We start from the raw sequence: 24,377 nt of genomic DNA on the forward strand, positions 1-24,377 counted from the left end.
GCCGTGATGGATCCCAACAGCCTCGTATCACTTGCAGTCGAGACGACAGGCATCTTATCCGCATGGCTGTAACGGATCGTGCAGCCACGTCTCGATCCCTCAGTCAACAGATGGGGACGTTTGCAAGACAAGAACTATCTGCACGAACAGTTCGACGACGTTCGCAGCAGCATGGACTATCAGCTCGGAGACCACGGCTGCGGTTATCCTTGACGCTGCATCACAGACAGGAGCGCCTGCGATGGTGTACTCAATGACGAACCTGGGTGCACGAATGGCAGAACGTCATTTTTTAGGATGAATCCAGGTTCTGTTTACAGCATCATGATTGTCGCATCCGTGTTTGGCGACATCGCAGTGAACGCACATTGGAAACGTGTATTCGTCATCGCCATACTGGCGTATCACCCGGCGTGATGGTATGGGGTGCCATTGGATACACGTCTCGGACACCTCTTGTTCGCATTGACAGCACTTTGAACAGTGGACGTTACATTTCAGATGTGTTACGACCCGCGGCTCTACCCTTCATTAGATCCCTGCGAAATCCTACATTTCAGCAGGAGAATGCACGACTGAATGCTGCAGGTCCTGTACGGGCCTTTCTGGATACAGAAAATGTTCGACTGTTGCTCTGGCCAGCACATTCTCCAGATCTCTCACCAACTGAAAATGTCTGGTCAATGGTGGCCGAGCAACTGGCTCGTCACAATACGCCAGTCACTACTCTTGATGAACTGTGGTATCGCGTGGAAGCTGCATGGGCAGCTGTACCTGTACACGCCATCCAAGCCCTGTTTGACTCAATGCCCAAGCGTATCAACGCCGTTATTACGGCCAGAGGTAGTTGTTCTGGGTACTGATTTCTCAGGATATATGCACCCAAATTGCGTGAAAATGTAATCACATGTCAGTTCTAGTATAATATATTTGTCCAATGAATACCCGTTTATCATCTGCATTTCTTCTTCGTGTTGCAATTTTAATGGCCAGTAGTGTACAAATATGATTGACTAATTTCAGTGTTACATCCATTAGTAATACACTCCTGGAAATTGAAATAAGAACACCGTGAATGCATTGTCCCAGGAAGGGGAAACTTTATTGACACATTCCTGGGGCCAGATACATCACATGATCACACTGACAGAACCACAGGCACATAGACACAGGCAACAGAGCATGCACAATGTCGGGACTAGTACAGTGTATATCCACCTTTCGCAGCAATGCAGGTTGCTATTCTCCCATGGAGACGATCGTAGAGATGCTGGATGTAGTCCTGTGGAACGGCTTGCCATGCCATTTCCACCTGGCGCATCAGTTGGACCAGCGTTCGTGCTGGACGTGCAGACCGCGTGAGACGACGCTTCATCCAGTCCCAAACATGCTCAATGGGGGACAGATCGGAGATCTTGCTGGCCAGGGTAGTTGACTTACACCTTCTAGAGCACGTTGGGTGGCACGGGATACATGCGGACGTGCATTGTCCTGTTGGAACAGCAAGTTCCCTTGCCGGTCTAGGAATGGTAGAACGATGGGTTCGATGACGGTTTGGATGTACCGTGCACTATTCAGTGTCCCCTCGACGATCACCAGTGGTGTACGGCCAGTGTAGGAGATCGCTCCCCACACCATGATGCCGGGTGTTGGCCCTGTGTGCCTCGGTCGTATGCAGTCCTGATTGTGGCGCTCACCTGCACGGCGCCAAACACGCATACGACCATCATTGGCACCAAGGCAGAAGCGACTCTCATCGCTGAAGACGACGCGTCTCCATTCGTCCCTCCATTCACGCCTGTCGCGACACCACTGGAGGCGGGCTGCACGATGTTGGGGCGTGAGCGGAAGACGGCCTAACGGTGTGCGGGACCGTAGCCCAGCTTCATGGAGACGGTTGCGAATGGTCCTCGCCGATACCCCAGGAGCAACAGTGTCCCTAATTTGCTGGGAAGTGGCGGTGCGGTCCCCTACGGCACTGCGTAGGATCCTACGGTCTTGGCGTGCATCCGTGCGTCGCTGCGGTCCGGTCCCAGGTCGACGGGCACGTGCACCTCCCGCCGACCACTGGCGACCACATCGATGTACTGTGGAGACCTCACGCCCCACGTGTTGAGCAATTCGGCGGTACGTCCACCCGGCCTCCCGCATGCCCACTATACGCCCTCGCTCAAAGTCCGTCAACTGCACATACGGTTCACGTCCACGCTGTCGCGGCATGCTACCAGTGTTAAAGACTGCGATGGAGCTCCGTATGCCACGGCAAACTGGCTGACACTGACGGCGGCGGTGCACAAATGCTGCGCAGCTAGCGCCATTCGACGGCCAACACCGCGGTTCCTGGTGTGTCCGCTGTGCCGTGCGTGTGATCATTGCTTGTACAGTCCTCTCGCAGTGTCCGGAGCAAGTATGGTGGGTCTGACACACCGGTGTCAATGTGTTCTTTTTTCCATTTCCAGGAGTGTATAAAAGTGAAAACATGAATAAATGTTCTTTCTCTTCTGATTCATCGAATGAACTTAAAGTTCTAAGACTAATTTTGATGATGAAATATCTAAATAAGTCCTGCCGTAAAAGAATAGTGTGCAGCGTCTATACTAGCAAGAACAGAATTCCCGTCATTTTAAAAATATTTGCACAAAACAGTAGTGTCTCTCTTATGTTTACAGCTTGGCTCCCTTTCCGTCTTGAGCAAAATCTCCACAAACACAGACGTGAGGCGGTGCGTCACCGACCTAGGAGCTGTACCTCTGCTCGTGAACATCCTTTCTGATCAGGCCAAGCACCTGCAGATCCTGGCCGCGGAGACGATTTCGAATGTCGCTAAGGTTAAGAAGGCCAGGAGGAGCGTCCGGCGGTGTGGCGGCATCCCCAAGCTGGTGAGTAAACGCACACCAACCGTCTAGCTAAGAGCGTAACTGAGTTGCAGCTCGGCCAGGAGAAGTGTGCTGCGCGTTTTGGAACCGCCTCAAGAGTTGCACGCTCTCGGCGCCTGTCTTCGTTACAGCATTGCTTCCCTTCCACAGAAACGAGAGTAATAAAGACGATAAGATATTGCACTTGATGGCTTGTACCAGCTTCTTTTAATTTACCCCTCTACCTAACTAATTAAATAATTAGGATTAGATACAAGTAATGTATCCGCAGCTCGTGGTCTTGCGGTAGCGTTCTCGCTTCCCGCTGACGGGGTCCCGGGTTCGATTCCCGGCGGGGTCAGGGATTTTCCCTGCCTCGAGATGACTGGGTGTTGTTGTGTTGTCTTCATCATCATCATTCATCCCCATTACGGTCGGAGGAAGGCAATGGCAAACCACCTCCGCTACGACCTTGCCTAGTCGGCGGTGCGGGTCTCCCGCATCGTTCCCTATGCTCCTCGGAGTACGGGATATCATCATCATAAGGAATGTCCCTGTGGTGCCACATTACTGCATCGGACATATTAAGAGCACATGTTGTGCCCCTCTAATTGTTGCAAGTGGAGGGCTGCGTTCACCAACTCGTAACGAGAAGGTCCGGAAAATTTTATGCAATTTCTGTAGCTCAAGAGGAGGCGATTTGTTTACCTTTTGTCATATAAAGCTGACTCTATGCAATCATTGGTTTTCTTCTTCGCCAGTCGCCGATTCTAACATGCATACAACTAATTGGGAATGATGAAATAGCAAGTGGGAAACTCACATCGCTACTTCAATTTAAGTCTCGAAATAAAAGTTCCATCTTACTTTCTTCTTTCTTTCTTCGTTCGGGTCATCTAAGTACCACGCACCAATTTCAATGCTTCCTTCTTTGTTGTTCTGTCTTTTTTCTCCAGTATTCTTTCATCTTTTCACTATGTATCCTTTTTTTCTCCTCGGACCATTTTGACCCTGTCTTCTTCTCTCTCTTGCCTTGGAATCCTTCCATTTTTAACACTTTCCTCTTGAAACTCTCTCTTCCTGTTGCATCTTCTTCACTTATGTTTTTTTCTTTACAAATCTTTTCTAACTTCTTGAATCCAGGCTAGTGTTCGTTTCTTGTCCCAAAGATATTTAAAAATCTGTTTGGTTAACCTGTTGCTGTTCATTCTGTATAAGTGTCCAAAAAATAGCAATCGCCTCTCTCGTAGTGTTTCATTTACGTTTCCTATGTTGCGATAAATTTCTTCATTGCTTCTTAATTCCCATACCTCTGTATTTTTTGGTGCTCCAAGTATTTTTCGAATGATTTTTCTTTCTAGGACTTCAATTTTGTGTAATTTTCAATTCAGTACTAAACATTCACTTGCATAAAGGTATTCTGATTTTACTACTGAGTTGTAGTGCTGTATCTTCAGGTTTTTAGACAGACACCTTTTGTTGTAGACATTCCTAGATATTCCATAAACATTTTATGTACTCTTTTTTCTATAGCGAATTTTTCTAAGCCATTTTCTTGGATAATTTCTCCCAAATATTATTACCCTCTTTATCTCGCCAATATCTGTTGTTAGGGATTCCGGAGCATTTTTTATATTTGTCATAAATTTTGTTTTTTTTTCTACAAATATTCTTTAACCTGCTTTGTTGGCTATTTCTTCTAAGAAACTGATTTGTATTCAATCATTTGTTAGGTTTTCAGAAAGAATGACAACATCATCCGCAAATGCTAAACGGCAAATTTCAATATTTTTGTTTTTAGTTCCCAGTCTGATTGGGGATTCTTTTAGTTTTTGTTTCCATTCTCTTACTATTTTCCCTAGTAGGCAGTTAAAGAGGTGTTGAGACAGGCTATCACCTTGCCTAACACCTGTTTTTATGTTGAATGCCTTCGATATTTCACCCTGAAACTTTACTTTTGATTAGATGTCTGTGAGCGTTTCACGAATAAGGTTCTGCTAATTTATATTTGATGTCAAATTCTCTGATCACTTTATCTAGTATTTCCCTATCAACTGAGACAAATGCTATTAAAAATAAGGAAAAAATAGTCTTTAGAGCCAGTTTAATGGTAATACTTGGATATATGCCACATGTAGGTGTTCCACACAGAGGTGACAAAAGTCATTGGACAGCGATATGCACATTCACAGATGGCGCTATTATTGCATACACAAAGTATAAAAGGAAAGCGCACTGGCGGAACTGTCATTTGTACTTGGGTGACTCATGTGAAAAGGTTTCCGACGTGATTGTTGCTACACGACGGGAATTAACAGACTTTGAACGCGGAATGGTAGTTGGTAGTAAGGGATATCCCATTTCGGAAGATGTTAGGGTATTCAGTATTCCTAGATCCACAGTGGCAAGAGTATGCCAAGAATACCAAATTTATAGTTTTCAGTGCTAACAGACAAGCAACACTGCGTGAAATAATCGCAGAAATGAATGTTGAACTACGACGAATGTATTAATGGGCTATAGCAGCAGACAGACGCGAGGTCCTTTGGTAACAGCACGATATCGCCTACAGCGCCTCTCCTGGGCTCGTGACCATATCGACTGGACCCCTGACGACAGGAAAACCGTGGCCTGGACCGATGAGCCCTCACTGAAGTTGGCAAGAGCTGATAGTAGGGTTTGAGTGTGCCGCAGACCCCAAAACGCCATGGAACCGAGTCGTCAAAGAGGCCCTCTGCAAGCTAGTGGTGGCTCCATAATGGTGTGGGCTGTATTTACATGGAATGGACTGGATCCTCTGGCCAAACGGAGCCGACCATTGACTGGAAGTGGTTATCTTCGTCTACCTGGAGAGACCACTTGCAGCCATTCATGGATTTCATGTTCCCAAACAATGATATCACCGAGTCACAATTGTTCTTGACTTGTTTGAAGAACATTCTGGACAATTCAAGTGAATGATTCGGCCACCCAGATCGCTCACCATGAATCCCATCTAACATTTGTGGCACTTAATCGAAAGGTCAATTCGTGCAGCCGGCCAGGGTGGCCGAGCAGTTCTAGGCGCTACAGTCTGGAACCGCGCGACCGTTACGGTCGCAGGTTCGAATCCTGTGTCGGGCATGGATGTGTGTGGTGTCCTTAGGTTCGTTAGGTTTAAGTAGTTCTAAGTGCTAGGGGACTGATGACCTCAGAAGTTAAGTCCCATAGTGCTCAGAGCCATTTTCAATTCGTGCACAACTTCATGCACCGCCAACACTTTTACAATTATGGACGACTGTACAGGTAGCATGGCTCAATATTTCTGCATGGGAGTTCCAACGACTTGCTGAGTCCATGTCATGTCAAGCTGCTGCACTAGGAAGAGCAAAAGGTACCCATGACTTTTATACCCTCAGTGCGTCGTTCAATGTTTAAAATTTTTTCCCTACTGTTTAAATGACAGTACTAGAATCAAAGTTCACGGAAGCCCATATCGTTAACGTCCATATGCAGCAGGATTTTGGAACATATATTCTGCTCGAACATTATGAATTACCTCGAAGAAAACGGTTTATTGGCAATCAGTCAACATGGGTTTAGAAAACATCGTTCCTGTGAAACACAACTAGCTCTTTATTCACATGAAATGTTGAGTGTTATTGACAAGGTATTTGAGACGATTCCGTATTTCCGAATTTCCGGAAGGCTTTTGACACGGTACCACAAAAGGGGCTCGTAGTGAAATTGCGTGCTTGTGGAATATCGTCTCAGTAATGTGACTGGATTTGTGATTTCCTGTCAGAGAGATCACAGTTCGTAGTATTGACGGAAAGTCATCGAGTAAAACAGAAGTGATTTCTAGCGTTCCCCAAGGTAGTGTTATAGACCCTTTGCAGTTTCTTATCTGTATAAACGATTTGGGAGACAATCTGAGCAGCCGTCTTCGGTTGTTTGCAGATGACGCTGTCGTTTATCGACTAATAAAGTCATCAGAAGATCAAAACACACTTCAGAACGATTTAGAAAAGGTATCTGAATGGTGCGAAAAGTGGCAGTTGACCCTAAATAACAAAAAGTGTGAGGTCAACCACATGAGTGCTAAAAGGAACTCGTTAAACTTCGGTTATACGATTAATCAGTCAAATCTAAAAGACGTAAATTCAACTAAATGCCTAGGTATTACAATCACGAACAACTTAAATTGGAAGGAACACATGGAAAATGTTGTGCAGAAGGCTAACCAAAGTCGACGTTTTATTGGCAGTACACTTAGAAAATGTAACAGACCTACTAAGGAGACTGTCTACACTACGCTTGTCCGTCCTCTTTCAGAATACTGCTGCGCGGTGTGTTATACTTTCCAGATAAGACTGACTGAGTACAAAGAAAAAGTTCAAAGAAAGGCAGCACGTTTTCTATTATCGCGAAATATGGGAGAGAGTGTCACAGAAATAATACAGGATTTGGGCTGGACATCATTAAAAGAAAGGCGTTTTTCGTGGCGTCGGAATCGTCTCAAGAAATTCCAATCACCAACTTTCTCCTCCAAATGCGAAAATATTTTGTTGATACCGACCTACTTAGGGAGGAACGATCACCAAGATAAAATAAGGGAAATCAAAGCTCGTACGGAAAGATATAGGTGTTAATTCTTTCCGCGCGCTATACGAGATTGGAATAATAGAGAATTGTGAAGGTGGTTCGATGAACCCTCTGCCATGCACTTAAATGTGATTTGCAGAGTATCCATGTAGTTGTAGATGTAGGTATAGATGTAGAGTCTAATCTTCACTTATCAAGCACCACTGCAAGCTCACGGATATCTCCACACGACTTTAATGAACGCACGAGGTCGCACACACGTATAATCGCACATAAACGAATAATGCTGTTGTGGTGTCACCGCCAGACACCACACTTGCTAGGTGGTAGCTTTTAAATCGGCCGCGGTCCGCTAGTATACGACGGAGCCGCGTGTCGCCACTGTCAGTGATTGCCGACCGAGCGCCGCCACACGGCAGGTCTAGAGACACTTACTAGCACTCGCCCCAGTTGTACAGCCGACTTAGCCAGAGATGGATCACTGACAACTACGCTCTCATTTGCCGAGACGATAGTTAGCATAGCCTTCAGCTACGTCATTTGCTACGACCTAGCATGGCGCCATTACCAGTGTATAGTGATTATAAAGCCTGTACAGTCAAACCGATGTTCTCCAATAGTGGATTAAAGTTAAGTATTCAAAGAGCTTCGTACTTTACTTATTAGACTCAACTCCTTTAACTGTTCCAGACCTCACGCCGGTCTGCGTGAGCTTTAACGCGTGCATTTCGGCATCCTCGCATTGTGACTTGGCTGTCTTGCCAAGTCACTACAACTGTCACTTAAGTTGAAATAAAATATCGGCTCGCAGTAAGTATATAGTGTCGGCCGGGCTACTAGTTAAAGACTGGCTAGTGAGGTAGCGGCCAACGGCCTTGCCGCAATGGTAACACCCGTTCCCGTCAGATCAGCGAAGTGGAGCGCTGGTGGCCTAGGATGGGTGACCATCCGACCTACCGAGCGTTGTTGGCAAGCAGGGTGCGCTCAGCCCTCGTAAGGCAAACTGAGGAGCTGCTCCATTAAGAAGTAGCAGCTCCGGTCTCGTAAACAGGCATATGGCCGCGAGAGTGAGTACTGACCACATGCCCGTCCACATCTGCTTGCAGTGACGACTGTGGACTGAGGACGACACGGTGGTCGGTCAGTGAGGTTGGTCCCTCATGGCCTGTTCGAGCGGAGTTTAATTTATTTTATAGTGAGCTAGTGAGTCGCTCCTGCCTACTCATGGCACGTTTCTGATTGGTCAGTTTACTGGGCCAATGACTGAGAATATTGTGCAGTTTTACCTGTCAGTACCTCTCAGATCCTGAACCATCTGCAGCCTACATAGACGATGTGGTGTCACCGCCAGACACCACACTTGCTAGGTGGTAGCTTTAAATCGGCCGCGGTCCATTAGTACATGTCGGACCCGCGTGTCGCCACTTCAGTGATTGCAGACCGAGCGCCACCACACGGCAGGTCTAGAGAGACGTACTAGCACTCGCCCCAGTTGTACGGACGACTTAGCTAGCGACTACACTGACGAAGCCTTTCTCTCATTTGCCTAGAGACAGTTAGAATAGCCTTCAGCTAAGTCCATGGCTACGACCTAGCAAGGCGCCATTAGGCTTACAGTGCTTGTATTTAAAGAGTCTCATTTGTATCGTCAAGAGCGATGTACCACAATGATGGATTAAAGTTAAGTATTACAGCAGCTACGTACTTTTCTTTATAGCATTCATTACGTATCCTGTTTCAGACCTCACGCCAGCCGGCGTGTGTAACGCGTGCATTTCGGCTAGAGTGCTGCAATGCTCCATGTTTGACCGGTCACGGCTCGTCTGTTGACGGGGGGACCGAGCCGCTCGTGTCCGGCCCCACACGACTCGGCTCGGTCAAGTACTCGCCCCATGTCTGATGTCCGGATTCCGGACACGCGGATAACCGAGCATGACCGGTCACCGCTGACGTCTCACCTCGCATCGCCCCGGCTCGCTGCTCTGTGCTGTACAAAGCCAACGCCTCTCTCTCTCTCTCTCTCTCTCTCTCTCTCTCTCTCTCTCTCTATTTCTGTCTCTCTCTGTCTCTTTCTTTTAATACAAAAGTAACGTTTTCAAGAACGGGTACGTTACACAGCTAAATTCATAGAGAACTTTCTTTTATAATATTTACTCCCGTCTTCCTAACGTCCGGGAATTTTGTTGTAAATAAAACATTGATCAGAAGAGACCAATCTGTGTTAATGTAATGAGATGTAAGCGTCAAATAGTGCACCTGATTATGCGAATCAGTCCACATATCAACTATCGCAGCACATGTTTTATTAATAACTTCCGCAATAACAGAAGGCATTATACTGTTTCGTATTGCATCAGCTTGTTCTCTGACATGTCTGCTTATAGTAGAGGGATGTGGCATGACATCTGCCACGTTAACTTTTCCATAATGCGCACCTAGATGTATTAATTCTTGGCCTAGTTCTCTGAAACATTCACCGCAAACAGCATTAAAAGGTCTCATATCTTTAGCACGCATTGCAACACACTTTGCTGTAATACTATTTTTTATTACTGCCGGTATTCCTGAAGGAGCTGTATCTTTGTGAGGTTTCTTGCAACTATGTTTCTTTAAAAGAGTGGTTCCCGATTGGAAACACAATAACGTGGAGCAGTTTATGCACGATACGTATCCAGTAGACGCACAGTTTTCGTCTACAACCACCAAAAATATGCTCCGTACTTGGCTTTTTAGACCTTCCCGTCTCTTCAATGTGTAAACATTGATTTCAGTCTTACGTCTTACTGCACTGGTTTCCTCGCACTGCATGATTGCAGAGAGAGAGAGAGAGAGAGAGAGAGAGAGAGAGAGACCACAAATGAGAAGCCCGTACTGGCTGCAGTCTCACACGGATAATGACACGTGTAATGTGTTTGAAGTTGCGTGCTACGTAATCGGTCACGGCTTCTATGCTCGGTCACTAGGAACTAGTACGGGCAGCCTATCCAGTGAGAGTGTGCTCGCCCCATCTCGTATTTTGTGCTCGCTTACTCGGTCACGCAGGACTCTAATTTCGGCTACTTCCGAGTGGCGTGGCTGTCTTGATACGCCACAACAGACGAAACTTCAGATCATCCAGTAAGCGGACCAATCAACGTCGTGACAGTTGCATAGTTCGTGCATGTCGCCGTGATAAACGCCTGGGACTTTCTTCAAGCGATATGTACGATATAAGTTTTCACACGTTCGAACATCTAATTCTTCATTTGTGTGGCAATAGTGTCCGTAGTTGCTTTATAATTCTTGAGGGTATTTTTGTTCTGTCGTTGCAACTGCAAAAATGCGTGCTTTTTTTACACACTAGATACCTACTAGCAAAACAAATGAAGTCACAGCTCACCCAGTACTACAAACTAGAAAATGATAGAACAATCAGAAATACCACTCAACTGGTAGAACATATAATAGACACTCAAATCCCTGACACAGCAGTGTTGCTCTCCTTTGATGTAGAAAGTATGTACAGTTGCATCCTTGTTAATGAAACCATACATATAACTGAAGGGAACCTGAAAACACACAACCAGCTACTTCATGAACACACAGATTAAACAATAAAATTATTACAGTTAATAACACAACAAAACTATTTTAAATTCAGTCAAGAATACTACATACAAGAAGAAGGTTTACCAATTAGTTCACCTCTTTCAGGAACATTAGCCAACATTTTCATGAATTACATAGAAAAATTAATATTTGACGACATAATAACAAAGAAAAGCTACAACATTATCTAGTGGTACAGATACATGGATGACATAATATGCGTGGTGGATGAACCTAAAAACAGAATACAGCAACTACACAAAGACATAAACACTGTAGGCAAAAACATAAAGATCAAATAGAAGAAGAACAGGAAAACACAACTTTTTAGACATAACCATAAGAAAAGGCAATACGAAACACACATTTGACATATACAGAAAACCCACAAGAAGTGACATTATCTTAAATGCAAACTTGAACCACCCACCGAACCACAACCAAGCACCAATCAGATACATGTTAAACAGGCTGAACAGGATCCCCATAAACACTTCTAATTACCAGAAAGAGTTAGCCATTATAGAACAAATAGCATTAAAAATGGACACAAAGAGATAAATAACGAAAAAAACTAACCAAACCACACTGACTCGTACAACTTGCACTACAACAAAAAATGGCATACAATGACCTACCACAAAAAATTCACTTATAAAATAGGTAACATATTCAAAAAACAAGGCATAAACATTGCTTACAAAACAAATAATACCATACAAAAGCACATCCCAAAACTGAAATCAAAACCAGACAGATACTAGCAATGTGGTATCTGTCAGCTCAGTTGCAGAGATTGTGACAAGATATACATTGGAATGACTGACAGGACATTCGACAAAAGATATAAAGAACACATTAATACGGCACAAATCATTCAACGTTTGCGGATCATCTAAAAAACGAACACCATAGACCAAGCAACATTGAAAACGATATGAATATCATAATAATCAGTAAAGACAGACACCTCCTCCATTTCCAAGAAAATTTCCACATAACGTTAACACAAAATAGTTGCTCAATGACTAGATAAATATGAATATGAAATTACACAAAAAAGAAAAGAGCCTTTTCCATCCTTCACCTCCTCCCACTTTCCCACAACCCTCCCCCCACCCCCCTCACTAACAGTTTCATTTCACTTCTTGCTCCTCACCTTCTCCTATAACTCACATTCCATCACACTGCTACACTAAGTGATTAAAAGTATCCGGACACAAGGCTAAAAATGAGTTACAAGTTCGTGATGCCATCCATCGGCAATGCTGGAATTCAATAACGTGGTGACCCACCCTTAGCCTTGATGACAGCTTCCACTCTCGGAGGCCTACGTTCAATCAGATGCTGGAAGGTTTCTTGGGGAATGACAGCCCATTCTTCACCGAGTGCTGCACTGAGGAGAGGTATCGCTGTCGGTCGGTGAGGTCTGGCACGAAGTCGGTGTTCCAAAACATCCCAAAGGTGTTCTGTAGGATCCAGGTCAGGCCTCTGTGCAGGCCAACCCATTACAAGGATGTTATTGTCGTGTAACAACTCCACCACAGGACGTGCATTATGAACAGGTGCTCGACTGTGTTGAAAGACGCAGTCACCATCTCCGAATTGCTCTTCAACAGTCGGAAGCAAGAATATGCTTAAGACATCAATGTAAACCTGTGCTGTGATAGTGCCACGCAAAACAACAAGGGGCGCAAGCCCCCTCCATGAAAAATACGACCACACCGTAACACCACCGCCTCCGAATTTTACTGCTGGCACTACACACCTGTCAGATGACGTTCACCGGGCATTCGCCATACCCACACCCTGCCATTGGATCACCACATTGTGTACCGTGATTCGTCACTCCATAAAACGTTTTTCCACTGTTCAATCGTCCTATGTTTACGCTCCTTACACCAAGCGAGGTGTCGTTTGGCATTTACCCGCGTGATGTGCGACTTATGAGCAGCCGCTCGACCATGAAATCCAAGTTTTCGCACCTCCCGCCTAACTTTCATAGTACTTGCAGTGGATCCTGACGCAGTTTGGAATTTCTTTGTGATGGTCTGGACAGATGTCTGCCTATTACACATTACGACCCTCTTCAACTGTCGGCGGTCTCTGTCAGTCAAAAGACAAGGTCGGCCTGTACGTTTTTGTGCTGTACGTGTGCTTCATGTTTCCACTTCACTATCACATCAGAATCAGTGGACCTAGGGATGTTTAGGAGTGTGGAAATGACACAAGTGACACCCAGACAGCTGACCACGTTCGAAGTCCGTGAGTTCCACGAAGCGTACCATTTTTTTTTTGGTGGGGGGGTTTAGGTTTTAGGGCGCAAAACTACTATGGTCATTAGCACCCGGTCCGTGACTTAGGAAACAGTAAAAAACCGAAAATGGAAATCAGCAGCAATGCGAACGAAAGTCATAAAATTGGAAAAACTAAAAGCAGAACGAAGGCTTAAAAATCCTCTACAGAAAGGGGTTGGTTGTCCCCAAAAAAAGCTTCAAATGACTGACGTCATTTCACTGGCACTAATAAATTCGAGAACGCGATCGGCTGAGCGCGTGTCATCTGCTAAAATCGACGATATATCAGGCGACAGTTGTAGACGGGAGCGTAACGGATTAAAATAGGGGCACTCAATTAAAAGGTGTCTTACCGTCCACAGCTGAGAGCAGTGGGGACAGAGTGGGGGAGGATCGCCGCTTAAAGGATGTCGATGGCTAAAAAGACAGTGCCCTATCCGGAGTCTAGTTAAAATTACCTCCTCCCGACGACGCGGTCGGGAGGAAGAGGTCCAAGCACAAGGAAGAGCTTTCACGTCCCGCAATTTATTATTGGGAAGTGTCGACCAATGTGCGTGCCTTAAAAGAGTAACACGACGACATAAAACGCTCCGTAGATCGGCGACGGGAATCGATTGAATAGCTGGCCGGAGAAGAGAGACTGTAACCTTGGCCGCAATATCGGCCGCCTCATTTCCACAGATACCAACGTGTCCCGGGAGCCAGAGGAACGCCACCGAGACGCCCCCCAAGTGGAGCAAGCGCAGACAGTCCTGAATCCGGTGGACCAGAGGGTGCACAGGGTAAAGAGCTTGGAGACTGAGGAGAGAGCTGAGAGAATCTGAGCAGATAACGTACTGTATCCGCTGATGGCGGCGGATGTAGTGGAACAGCCTGGAGAACAGCGTAAAGCTCCGCAGTATAGACCGAACACTGGTCGGGAAGCCGAAAGTGATTTGGGGTGTCGCCAACAACATAGGCACTCCCTACACCTAACGATGTTTTCGAGCCATCGGTGTAAATAAATGTGGTTTCCTTCATTTGTGCACATAGAGCAGCAAATGCCTGACGATAAACAAGTGAAGGGGTACCATCCTAGGGAAATCGACAAATGTCACGGAGCAGGCAGATCCGGGGACGGAGCCAAGGCGGTGCTGTACCCCAAGTTGTCAAGAAGGTTTTAGGAAAGCGGAAGGAAAGAGAATGGAGCAGTTGACGGAAGCGGACTCCCGGTGGTAGTAGGGAGGAGGGGCGGCCTGCATACCCTACATCAAAGGAGGCGTCGAAAAAAATGTCATGGGCTGGATTAGCAGGCATGGAAGACAGATGGCTAGCATAACGACTCAGAAGGACTGCTCGTCGATTGGACAGCGGAGGTTCAGCAGTCTCAGCATAAAGGCTTTCCACAGGGCTGGTGTAAAAAGCTCCAGACACTAAACGTAATCCACGGTGGTGGATAGAGTCGAGACGCCGAAGAATAGACGGCCGAGCAGAGGAGTAGACTATGCTTCCATAGTCCAATTTCGAGCGCACTAAGGCGCGGTAGAGGCGGAGAAGGACCACTCGGTCCGCTCCCCAGGAGGTACCATTCAGGACACGGAGGGTGTTGAGGGATCGCAGACAGCGAGCCGAAAGATACGAAATGTGGGAGGACCAGCACAGTTTTCTGTCAAACATAAGACCCAAGAATTTAGCGACGTCTGAAAACGGAAGGTTGACAGGTCCTAGATGTAAGGAGGGTGGAAGAAACTCCTTACGTCGCCAAAAATTAACACAAATGGTCTTACTGGGAGAAAAACGGAAGCCGGATTCGATGCTCCAAGAGTGGAGGCGATCGAGACATCCTTGAAGACGTCGTTCAAGAAGGCTGGTCCGTTGAGAGCTGTAGTAGATCGCAAAATCGTCCACAAAGAGGGATCTCTCACTATGTGTAATGACTACTGAGGTCGCTGAAATAGAGTACCTGGCAGTAGGTCATAGCACAATGCACCTAATATGAAAAACGTATGTTTTTGGGGGTGTTCGGATACTTTTGATGGGGTGTTCGGATACTTTTGATCACGTAGTGCACATACTTACGTCCACTCATCGTGGTTTCCGGCCTTCACCTAAAAAAAAAAAAAAAAAAACTCCATCAGTATTTCTTCTCTACTCTTATACAGTAGATAAATACACAGAAACATAATTAAATAGAAGTACACACATACAGTGATATAATTAAAAAAGAATTGTAGGTTAAAGACAAAGTAGTGGAAAGGTTGTGTTGGCAACACTACAAAATACAAACCACAACACATATTCATAAAAAAAAACAGAATACAGTGGTGTGCATAAAAGCGTGTTGTGAAAAACATAAGAAATGCACAGTGCTGCAGAACATCTAAAAATTAGACCAAAAGTATCAGAGTCTAACAGAAAAACAACGATGTGCCAGCAGACGGCATTTCCCGATGTAAGCGAGAAATCAGCCGAAAAATCACCGTAAGTACAAATCAACCTACTCTTAACGAACTGTTTTTCGATCTAAAAGCAAATCAAAATATAAATAACTTAATTACAGACCACGGATGATGCTTTACCTCAATAAAGCGAAACCGTATGGTGAAAAAATCACACATTTTTGTAGTTGCAACGACAGAACAAAACTACCCTCAAGAGTTCGAACAGTTGTTTGCCAGACCTGGTGGCTGCTGTTACAACATGCCACCAGTGGCTGTCCATCGTATCACCCCTCTGAGAGTACAGTGAGTCTTGGACAGAGCCAAATGCTGAACATTCCGTCGGAATGCCTGCTGAGCCTCTGTGACAGAATTATTTGGGATACAGGTTTCTACCGCCGCAATTCGCTTCTGCACAGGCCACCGCTCGACGGTATACTAATTGTTTGATTCCCTACTATTCAGAAATGTACACATGTGCGGCATTCAGCTGCATTCGTGGTTGCCAGCTGCAACTGGCAGATACAATATGCGCCAGCAATAGACTTTTTCTGGAGACGACATTACAGTATTTAATGGAGGGTGTACAGAGTTCCAGTACGATTTCCCACTCCCTTTCATATCCTGTTCACGGATTGACGAGAGAAGAAAGACTGTCGGTACCCTCGAATTCCTCTAACTTTAGCGACTAGGTCATTACGCGACATGTATGATGAAACAGATACTGTAGTTCTTTACCTTGTCCGTAATGTGAGCACCCGGAACTGTACAACACTCTCCACAAGACAGGACATCTTCCTCTAACTGTCTACCACAGAAGTCTATTGACAATGTCGGCGACACACCACACTGACTAAACAAACCTTCGAAGAGAAATGTAGGTATTTTTGAACAGTTTGTGTATTTCTATCTCTTCCGTTAACCCAACTTTGAAAGGGTAGCAGACCGTCGAACAACACTCCATATTTGGTCGAACCAGAGTTTTGTAAGCGTATTGGAGTGAGGCTCTCTATTGGATAGGCGAGGGCAAATCCAGTGACATTCACCTTGCCAGCAGTTGATTTGTTTATTAGATTCAGTCTACAACGGAAATCCTGTGCACACCTCCAACAGGCAAAGGACGCGCATCGAATCCACCGTGGTTGACAGCGATGTGTTGCCTTGTAGTCGTCTGCGGCCGCAAGATCAGTACTCCCCGGGAGCGTTGCGTTGTAGGTCGTCAGGGAACGGTGATAGTAGCGGAATTATTTTCTATATACATAAATGATCTGGCGGACAGAGTGGGCAGCAATTGTTTGTTGATGATACTGTGATGTACGGGAAGGTGTCAAAAATGAATGACTATAAGATGATACAAGATAACTTAAGACGTAATTGCTAGTCGGTCTTATAAATGCCAGCTGGCTCTAAGTATAAAGAAATGTAAGTTAACGTGAATGAGTGGGAACAATAAACCCATTATGTTTGCATACGTCATTAGTAGTGTCCTGCTTGACGCAGTCAGGTCGTTTAAATATCTGCTCGTAAAGTTGCAAAGCGATGTGAAATCCTATGAGGATTGCGGTAGGGAAGGTGAATGGTCGACTTTGGTTTGCTGGGAGAATTTTAGCAAAGTGTAAGTCATCTGTAAAGGAGACCGCATCTAGGATGCTGTTGCGACCTATTACTGAGTACTACTCGAGTGTTTGAGATCCAGAACAGATCGGATTAAAGGAAGACGTGGAAGCTATTCAGAGGCGGTCACAACAACACGCAAGTGTTACGGAGATGCTTCAAGAGCTCAAATGGGAATTCGTGGGGGGAAGGCGATGTTGTTTTCGAGGAACCCTACTGAGAAAATTTATATAACCGGCATCTGAAGCTGACTGCAGAGCAATCTTACTGTCGCCAACATACATTTCGTTTACGGACCACAAAGATTAGATACGAGAGATTAAGGTTCGTATGGAGGCATGTACCAGTTGACAGCTGATTTTCCCTCGCTCTGTTTGCGAGTCGGACAGGAAAGGAAATGACCAGTGGTGGTACGGAGTACCCTCCGCCACGCACCGCACGGTGGCTTGTGGAGTGGATGTAGATGTAGATGTTGGCATTTCTGGCCGGCGACAGTGCTGTATCTGGTGCTGGCACTGCAGGCAGTACAGCTATGCTGAGAACAGCCGGTCGGTGTGGCCGAGCGGTTCTAGGCGCTTCAGTCTGGAACCGCGAGACCGCTACGGTCGCAGTTTCGAATCCTGCCTCGGGCATGGATGTGTGTGATGTCCTTAGGTTAGTTAGGTTTAAGTAGTTCGAAGTTCTAGGGGACTGATGACCTCAGAGCCATTACGCTACATCTACATCTACATTTATCCTCCGCAAGCCACCCAACGGTGTGTGGCGGAGGGCACTTTACGTGCCACTGTCATTACCTCCCTTTCCTGTTCCAGTCGCGTATGGTTCGCGGGAAGAACGACTGTCTGAAAGCCTCCGTGCGTGCTCTAATCTCTCTAATTTTACATTCGTGATCTCCTCGGGAGGTATAAGTAGGGGGAAGCAATATATTCGATACCTTATCCAGAAACGCACCCTCTCGAAACCTGACGAGCAAGCTACACCGCAATGCAGAGCGCCTCTCTTGCAGAGTCTGCCACTTGAGTTTGCTAAACATCTCCGTAACGCTATCACGGTTACCAAATAACCCTGTGACGAAACGCGCCGCTCTTCTTTGGATCTTCTCTATCTCCTCCGTCAACCCGACCTGGTACGGATCCCACACTGATGAGCAATACTCAAGTATAGGTCGAACGAGTGTTTTGTAAGCCACCTCCTTTGTAGATGGACTACATTTTCTAAGGACTCTCCCAATGAATCTCAACCTGGTACCCGCCTTACCAACAATTAATTTTATATGATCATTCCACTTCAAATCGTTCCGCACGCATACTCCCAGATATTTTACAGAAGTAACTGCTACCAGTGTTTGTTCCGCTATCATATAATCATACAATAAAGGATCCTTCTTTCTATGTATTCGCAATACATTACATTTGTCTATGTTAAGGGTCAGTTGCCACTCCCTGCACCAAGTGTCTATCCGCTGCAGATCTTCCTGCATTTCGTTACAATTTTCTAATGCTACAACTTCTCTGTATACTACAGCATCATCCGCGAAAAGCCGCATGTAACTTCCGACACTATCTACTAGGTCATTTATATATATGCTAAGAACAGAACTTGCTGGTACTAACCCAGCAGCGGCCTGTGACAAAAGCGATGGTATCCAGGGAGGAAACCCTGGCTGAGGCACCTGATAACAGTGGAGCACACGGTTATATTGTGGAGGCCATGGCTTAACTAGGCTGTAATGCAGCTGCAAAAAAAAATTAGTGCCCGTGCAAATCGTTACCTTTTTATCCTCAAAAACCTAACAAATCGTATTTGTTCGTAATTACCGTAAGGTGTTACTACAATCTCTTTTCGTCTTTTTCAAGCTCTGTGTATTCTTGCACATCTTTTTCATATCGCATATGTACCACTGACGTAATAACTACTATGAAAATCAAATGTGGGAGAAAGGACAGGAAAGGGGAAAAACTGTCAGCTGCATCGTCACTTTATGCGCATCGAGACTTTATGCGGAATCAGCAGCGAGGAATGAAAATATATGCCAGTCTAGTATCTGAACACGTGATCTTCTACTTACAAGGGAACCTCCCCATCGCACCCCCCCCCCCCCCCTCAGATTTAGTTGGCACAGTGGATAGGGCTTGAAAAACTGAACACAGATCAATCGAGAAAACAGGAAGAAGTTGTGTCGAACTATGGAAAAATAAGCAAAATATACAAACTGAGTAGTCCATCTGCAAGATAGGCCTAATCAAGGACAGCGCAAGCTGAGCAGTGACGTGGTCCCGTGGTTAGCGAGAGCAGCTGCGGAACAAAAGGTCCTTGGTTCAAGTCTTCCCTCAAGTGAAAAATTTATTTTCTTTATTTTCGCAAAGTTATGATCTGTCCGTTCGTTCACTGACGTCTCTGTTCACTGTAATAAGTTTAGTGTCTGTGTTTTGCGACCGCACCGCAAAACCGTGCGATTAGTAGACGAAAGGACGTGCCTCTCCAATGGGAACCGAAAACAGTTGATCACAAGGCCATAGTCAACCGATTCCTCCACAGGAAAACACGTCTGGTATATTCTATATGACACTGGTGACGGCATGTGCGTCACATGACAGGAATATGTTGTCGACCCACCTAACTTGTACACTTGATGAATGGGTAAAAAGATTCTTCTACCTTCCCCTGTTTAGGTTCCCTTGTGGATGTGATAATCACTCCCAAAAAAGTGATGAAAACATAAGAGTTTGTGACATAAACTGAAAATAAAAAATTAAATTTTTCACTCGAGGGAAGGCTTGAACCAAAGACCTGTCGCTCCGCAGCTGCTCACGCTAACCACGGGACCACGGCACTGCTGTGCTGACAGCGTCCTTGATGTTGCCTATCTTGCACATGGACTACTCAGTTTGTATATTTTGCTTATTTTTTCATAGTTACACACAACTTCTTCCTGTTTTCTCGATTGATCTGTGTTCAGTTTTTCAAGGCCTATCCACTGTGCCAACTTATAACTAAATCTGAGGGTGGTGCGATGGGGAGGTTCCCTTTTAGTAGGAATTGTGTTAACCACTGTACCATCCACAAACAGTGTTTATTGCAAATGCCCCCACAATGTCGGCACGCTCCCCGCCCGACTCACATTGTCACACAGCGCCACCTACCTACAACCCCAGTCCATGTCGTCCGTGTTTGCCAATTTTAGATTCCCACTGGAGGCCGAACGTAAACATGCATCGGCATTAAAGGTTATGTTTGAGTGTCCATGAGGCGTCCGGTTGGTGCAGTAGTTAAAGCAACCGCCCCGTAAGCAGCAGCTCTCAAGTTCGAGTCTTGGTCCAGCCTATATTTTCAGTTTACATAATTTGCGTCACAGCTGTGGGTTTTGCGTGGTGTCTGTTCTTTCGGACATGTTCGAAGAAACAGGCACCACGCCTTCATACAAATTTAATAAGATGCTGCCTGCATGTTAAGTGTACCCAACGCCATGAAAAATATTTTTAAAAAGTTGGACTTCTCGTGCACTGACATCGTTTCTTAGCAAACTCAGTTGCGGGTGAATTGACATAATGCTTAGGCTCAATATAGGTACAGGTTTCCTACAGATAAAGATTTGATTAGATTACATACACTGATCGCTCCGTAGACTCGCAGGGAGGAGATTTTCGAGTGTGTGAAAAAGTTAGAAAGATAAATATACAACATACACATTTTGCAAAACAATCAGTATGGTAATCAACGGATCCTAAGTCTATTGTTTATCGAGAATGTGGCAAAGAAGAAAAAAGTTCATTTATACGTTCATTTAAAGTCTTATCGAAAACATCTAAATGTATATATGCTAGAGTGTGCAAGATAAATCCTAGGTTATTGTGGTCGGAGCTCGTTATAAAATAATATGCATGACTCCCTTCACATAACGTATTTATCAGCTAAAGCAGTTCCGAAGACATACTGAAAGTTGCCTGTCATATTTTCAGCCTCCACTGGTGAATTTGTTTCGTTTGTTATTAATTCGCAGGAACACTGCTCAAAATGGTTCAAATGGCTCTGAGCACTATGGGACTTAACATCTGAGGTCATAAGTCCCCTAGAACTTATAACTACTTACCTAACTAACCTAATGACATCACACACATCCATGCCCGAGGCAGGATTCGAACCTGCGACCGTAGCGGTCGCGCAGTTCCAGACTGTAGCGCCTAGAACCGCTCGGCCACACCAGCCGGCACATATTTATTGCTTTGAACTTTCAATCAATATGCGGTTTTATAGGCTGTTTTGGAAGCAGACTCAAATAGTATTTTTTATTTGCGTTCTCGTGACGTCCCGTGGCAGCCATGTTATACTGAAACAAGAAACGATATACGAGCATATTTGACCGGCACGTTCGACATCCGGGTAGTAGCCTATACAGGTCACTGAGCTGCTAACATCTTTCAAGATGACGATCACAAGATAGACAATTAAAGCCGCAAATAAACATAAGAACACGCGAAATATTTGTCACCTAATGAAATAAAAATAACGGGACAACCGCGGGAATTAGGGTGTTTTGGTCGGGGAGACGCTTGTAATACAATAAGACTAACATTATTCCAAGACAACCACGTAAACGAAAAAAAAACACACACACACGAATTCCTCCAGAAAAAAAGCGAACAAAAACACACAACTGGAACTGAATATTTCCCGTAACCTGTCGAACTTAAAGAAAGACAACGATACCAGTCACCCATCGCCCCCCCCCCCCCTCCAACCCTAAAAATCATAATAATCAGTATCGCAGCTACTTATTGTGTCTGACCACAGTAGCGTGAGACGTTGTGTACATATGATACACACTACTCTAAATTACATACCACCAAATTGAAACACAGCATTAAGCAATGACTGCTTTGTGTCGGGCGTATGGCTTACAGTATGACTTGATCGCCAAATGAGGCAGCGAGAGGTATCTACCGTACATATTAGCAGCTGAGTTAACCGAGCTCTACCGATTCAGCACTAGGGAGACGAAAAGCCAAGAAAATGAGGGCGCACTGTACTGGGATTAAGGGTATCACCTGCAGAGGCGCAGAGACGATAAAGCTGACACATCTTATTTAAAGATTCACAAGCACAAATGACCATTTCAACTTGCATTTCACTTAAACAGACACCTATGACTTAAAAGGCAAATTAGGTTTCGAACAAAATATAGCTTAATGCATGAAATCCGTTTCTAATGCTTTAGAAATTCTTATAAAATCAATAATATAAGTTCCTCAGCTTGTCTACTATTATGTATATGAGTGAAGACAGAAAGCACTTGACATAGTAACTTTGTAGAAAACGTCTAATGGTAGTATTACGATTTTTCTGTTCCGATAATTACAAGATTTATAAAACTCACGTTCCTCCGACACAAACTGTCTCAAATAAGCAATGGTAAATAGTCTGAGTGACTAGTTTGCAAATAAAATTATCCTGAATATAAGTTTTGTGTCGAAGATCTTCATGTTCATTAAACATACATGCTTGTGAGCATTTATGTTATGCGTCCGCAGAAATACGCAATGAACATGATTTTGGGTACCAAGGATTGGCAAAAATCAGATGCTGTTTTATGGCTTACCTTTTGACTGCTATCGTTGCTTCGCGCTCTTACTGCATTTCACCGTTATCCTAAGATTGTGCTGATTGGGTACGGAAACCTCCGTGTTGCTCAAAGTTCGATTCGTCTCAGACTAGTGCTAAGCAACGGCGCAGATCGTTGGAGAGACCCCTGTATTGTTGAGGACTACGTCATATGTTGTTTACTCTTAGAGCGTATGAGGAAAATGATCGCCGAATAATTAAAGAAAGTATCCAGCGATAATAGCAGGGGCGTAATTGGGCTGTAACTCCTGTGTCACTATCCCCGAGGAAAGTCTATCCCGGCGCAGAAAGGAAAGAAATAAGAGAAATTAAAATGAGAAGGAAAGGTGGAAAAATTAATAAAATCGGTCAGTCAAGGCAAGTCTTTCTCTGTATTCTCTCTTTCTCTGTCTTTCTCTCTATTTCTCTGAGGTTTAGGTGTGAGAATCATTGACCACCTTCACTGATGTCAAAAATCAGTCGCTAACCTCAGTTAATCGAATCTATGGAACGAAAGGCACAAAATGTGAGCAAGTGTTTCGATCAAGGCTACGACGGAGCATTCATCATGAGTGTGTACACAATGATGGGCAAAAATGAATCGAGTCACAATTTGAATCTAGTCCTTAAAAGCGCTGCAGAAACTAAGAGGATAATCAAAAAGCAGCCCTGTATTTCGGAACAATTAAGAACTTCTACGTGTTTCTTGGTAGATTAATTCGGGGGACTGGACCAAACAGTGAGGTCATCGGTGTGTTTTTTTCGGTCTCAGCGTGCTACAAATATTAGAAATGACATGGGGGCGACCTTTTGTTGAGTTGGGAATGGAGTGGGCATCCTTGAGGGTGAGAGGGTTCACTTCAGGTACTTGCCTCAGGACCCCTTCGTAATTAACACCCTGGAGCTGTGGTAGTAATAGAAGGCGCCATGACAGCCCTGAAGTAGTGAACATTACGAGGGGCGTTTGAAAAGTCCGTGCAAAGTCCGAGAGATGGCAACACCGGTGCGTATCGAGGTCATGTTTAGTTAGTAGCATCTTAGGAAAGAACGCACACCAAGTTTCAGCCATATTGGTCTATTTATCTGTGTTTGGCATTCGTGTGAATCAAGGAAGTCTAGTGATTGTCAAACAATGGACGTAAAAGAATTTCGTGTGGTGATTAAACATTACTTTATGAAAGGTAGAACGCCTCATGAGACTAAAGAGAAGCTTGATAAACATTATGGTGACTCTGCACGAACAGTTTATAAGTGGTTTCAAAATTTTCGGAGTGGCCATATGCACCAAAAAAGGCGAAGACCATTCCTTCGACCAGAAAGGTTATGGCGACTGTCTTTTAGGGTTCGCAAGGGATAATCCTCATCTACTATCTGGAAAAGGGTAAAACTATTGCAGGTGCATATTATTCATCGTTACGGGACCG

At 44.9% G+C, this 24,377-nt stretch overlaps 1 protein-coding gene across 1 annotated transcript in view; it reads left to right on the plus strand.

Annotated features, from left to right (window-relative positions):
* LOC126088426 (armadillo repeat-containing protein gudu) overlaps nt 1–24,377 on the plus strand; it is a 227,376-nt gene that overhangs the window by 63,032 nt on the left and 139,967 nt on the right. The window contains exon 4 of the mRNA XM_049906570.1: nt 2,670–2,879. Within this exon, the coding sequence (XP_049762527.1) occupies nt 2,670–2,879 (210 nt within the window). The remainder of the gene's footprint in view (nt 1–2,669; nt 2,880–24,377) is intronic.

Source organism: Schistocerca cancellata, chromosome 6, assembly GCF_023864275.1.
Source record: "Schistocerca cancellata isolate TAMUIC-IGC-003103 chromosome 6, iqSchCanc2.1, whole genome shotgun sequence".
NCBI lineage: Eukaryota > Metazoa > Arthropoda > Insecta > Orthoptera > Acrididae > Schistocerca > Schistocerca cancellata.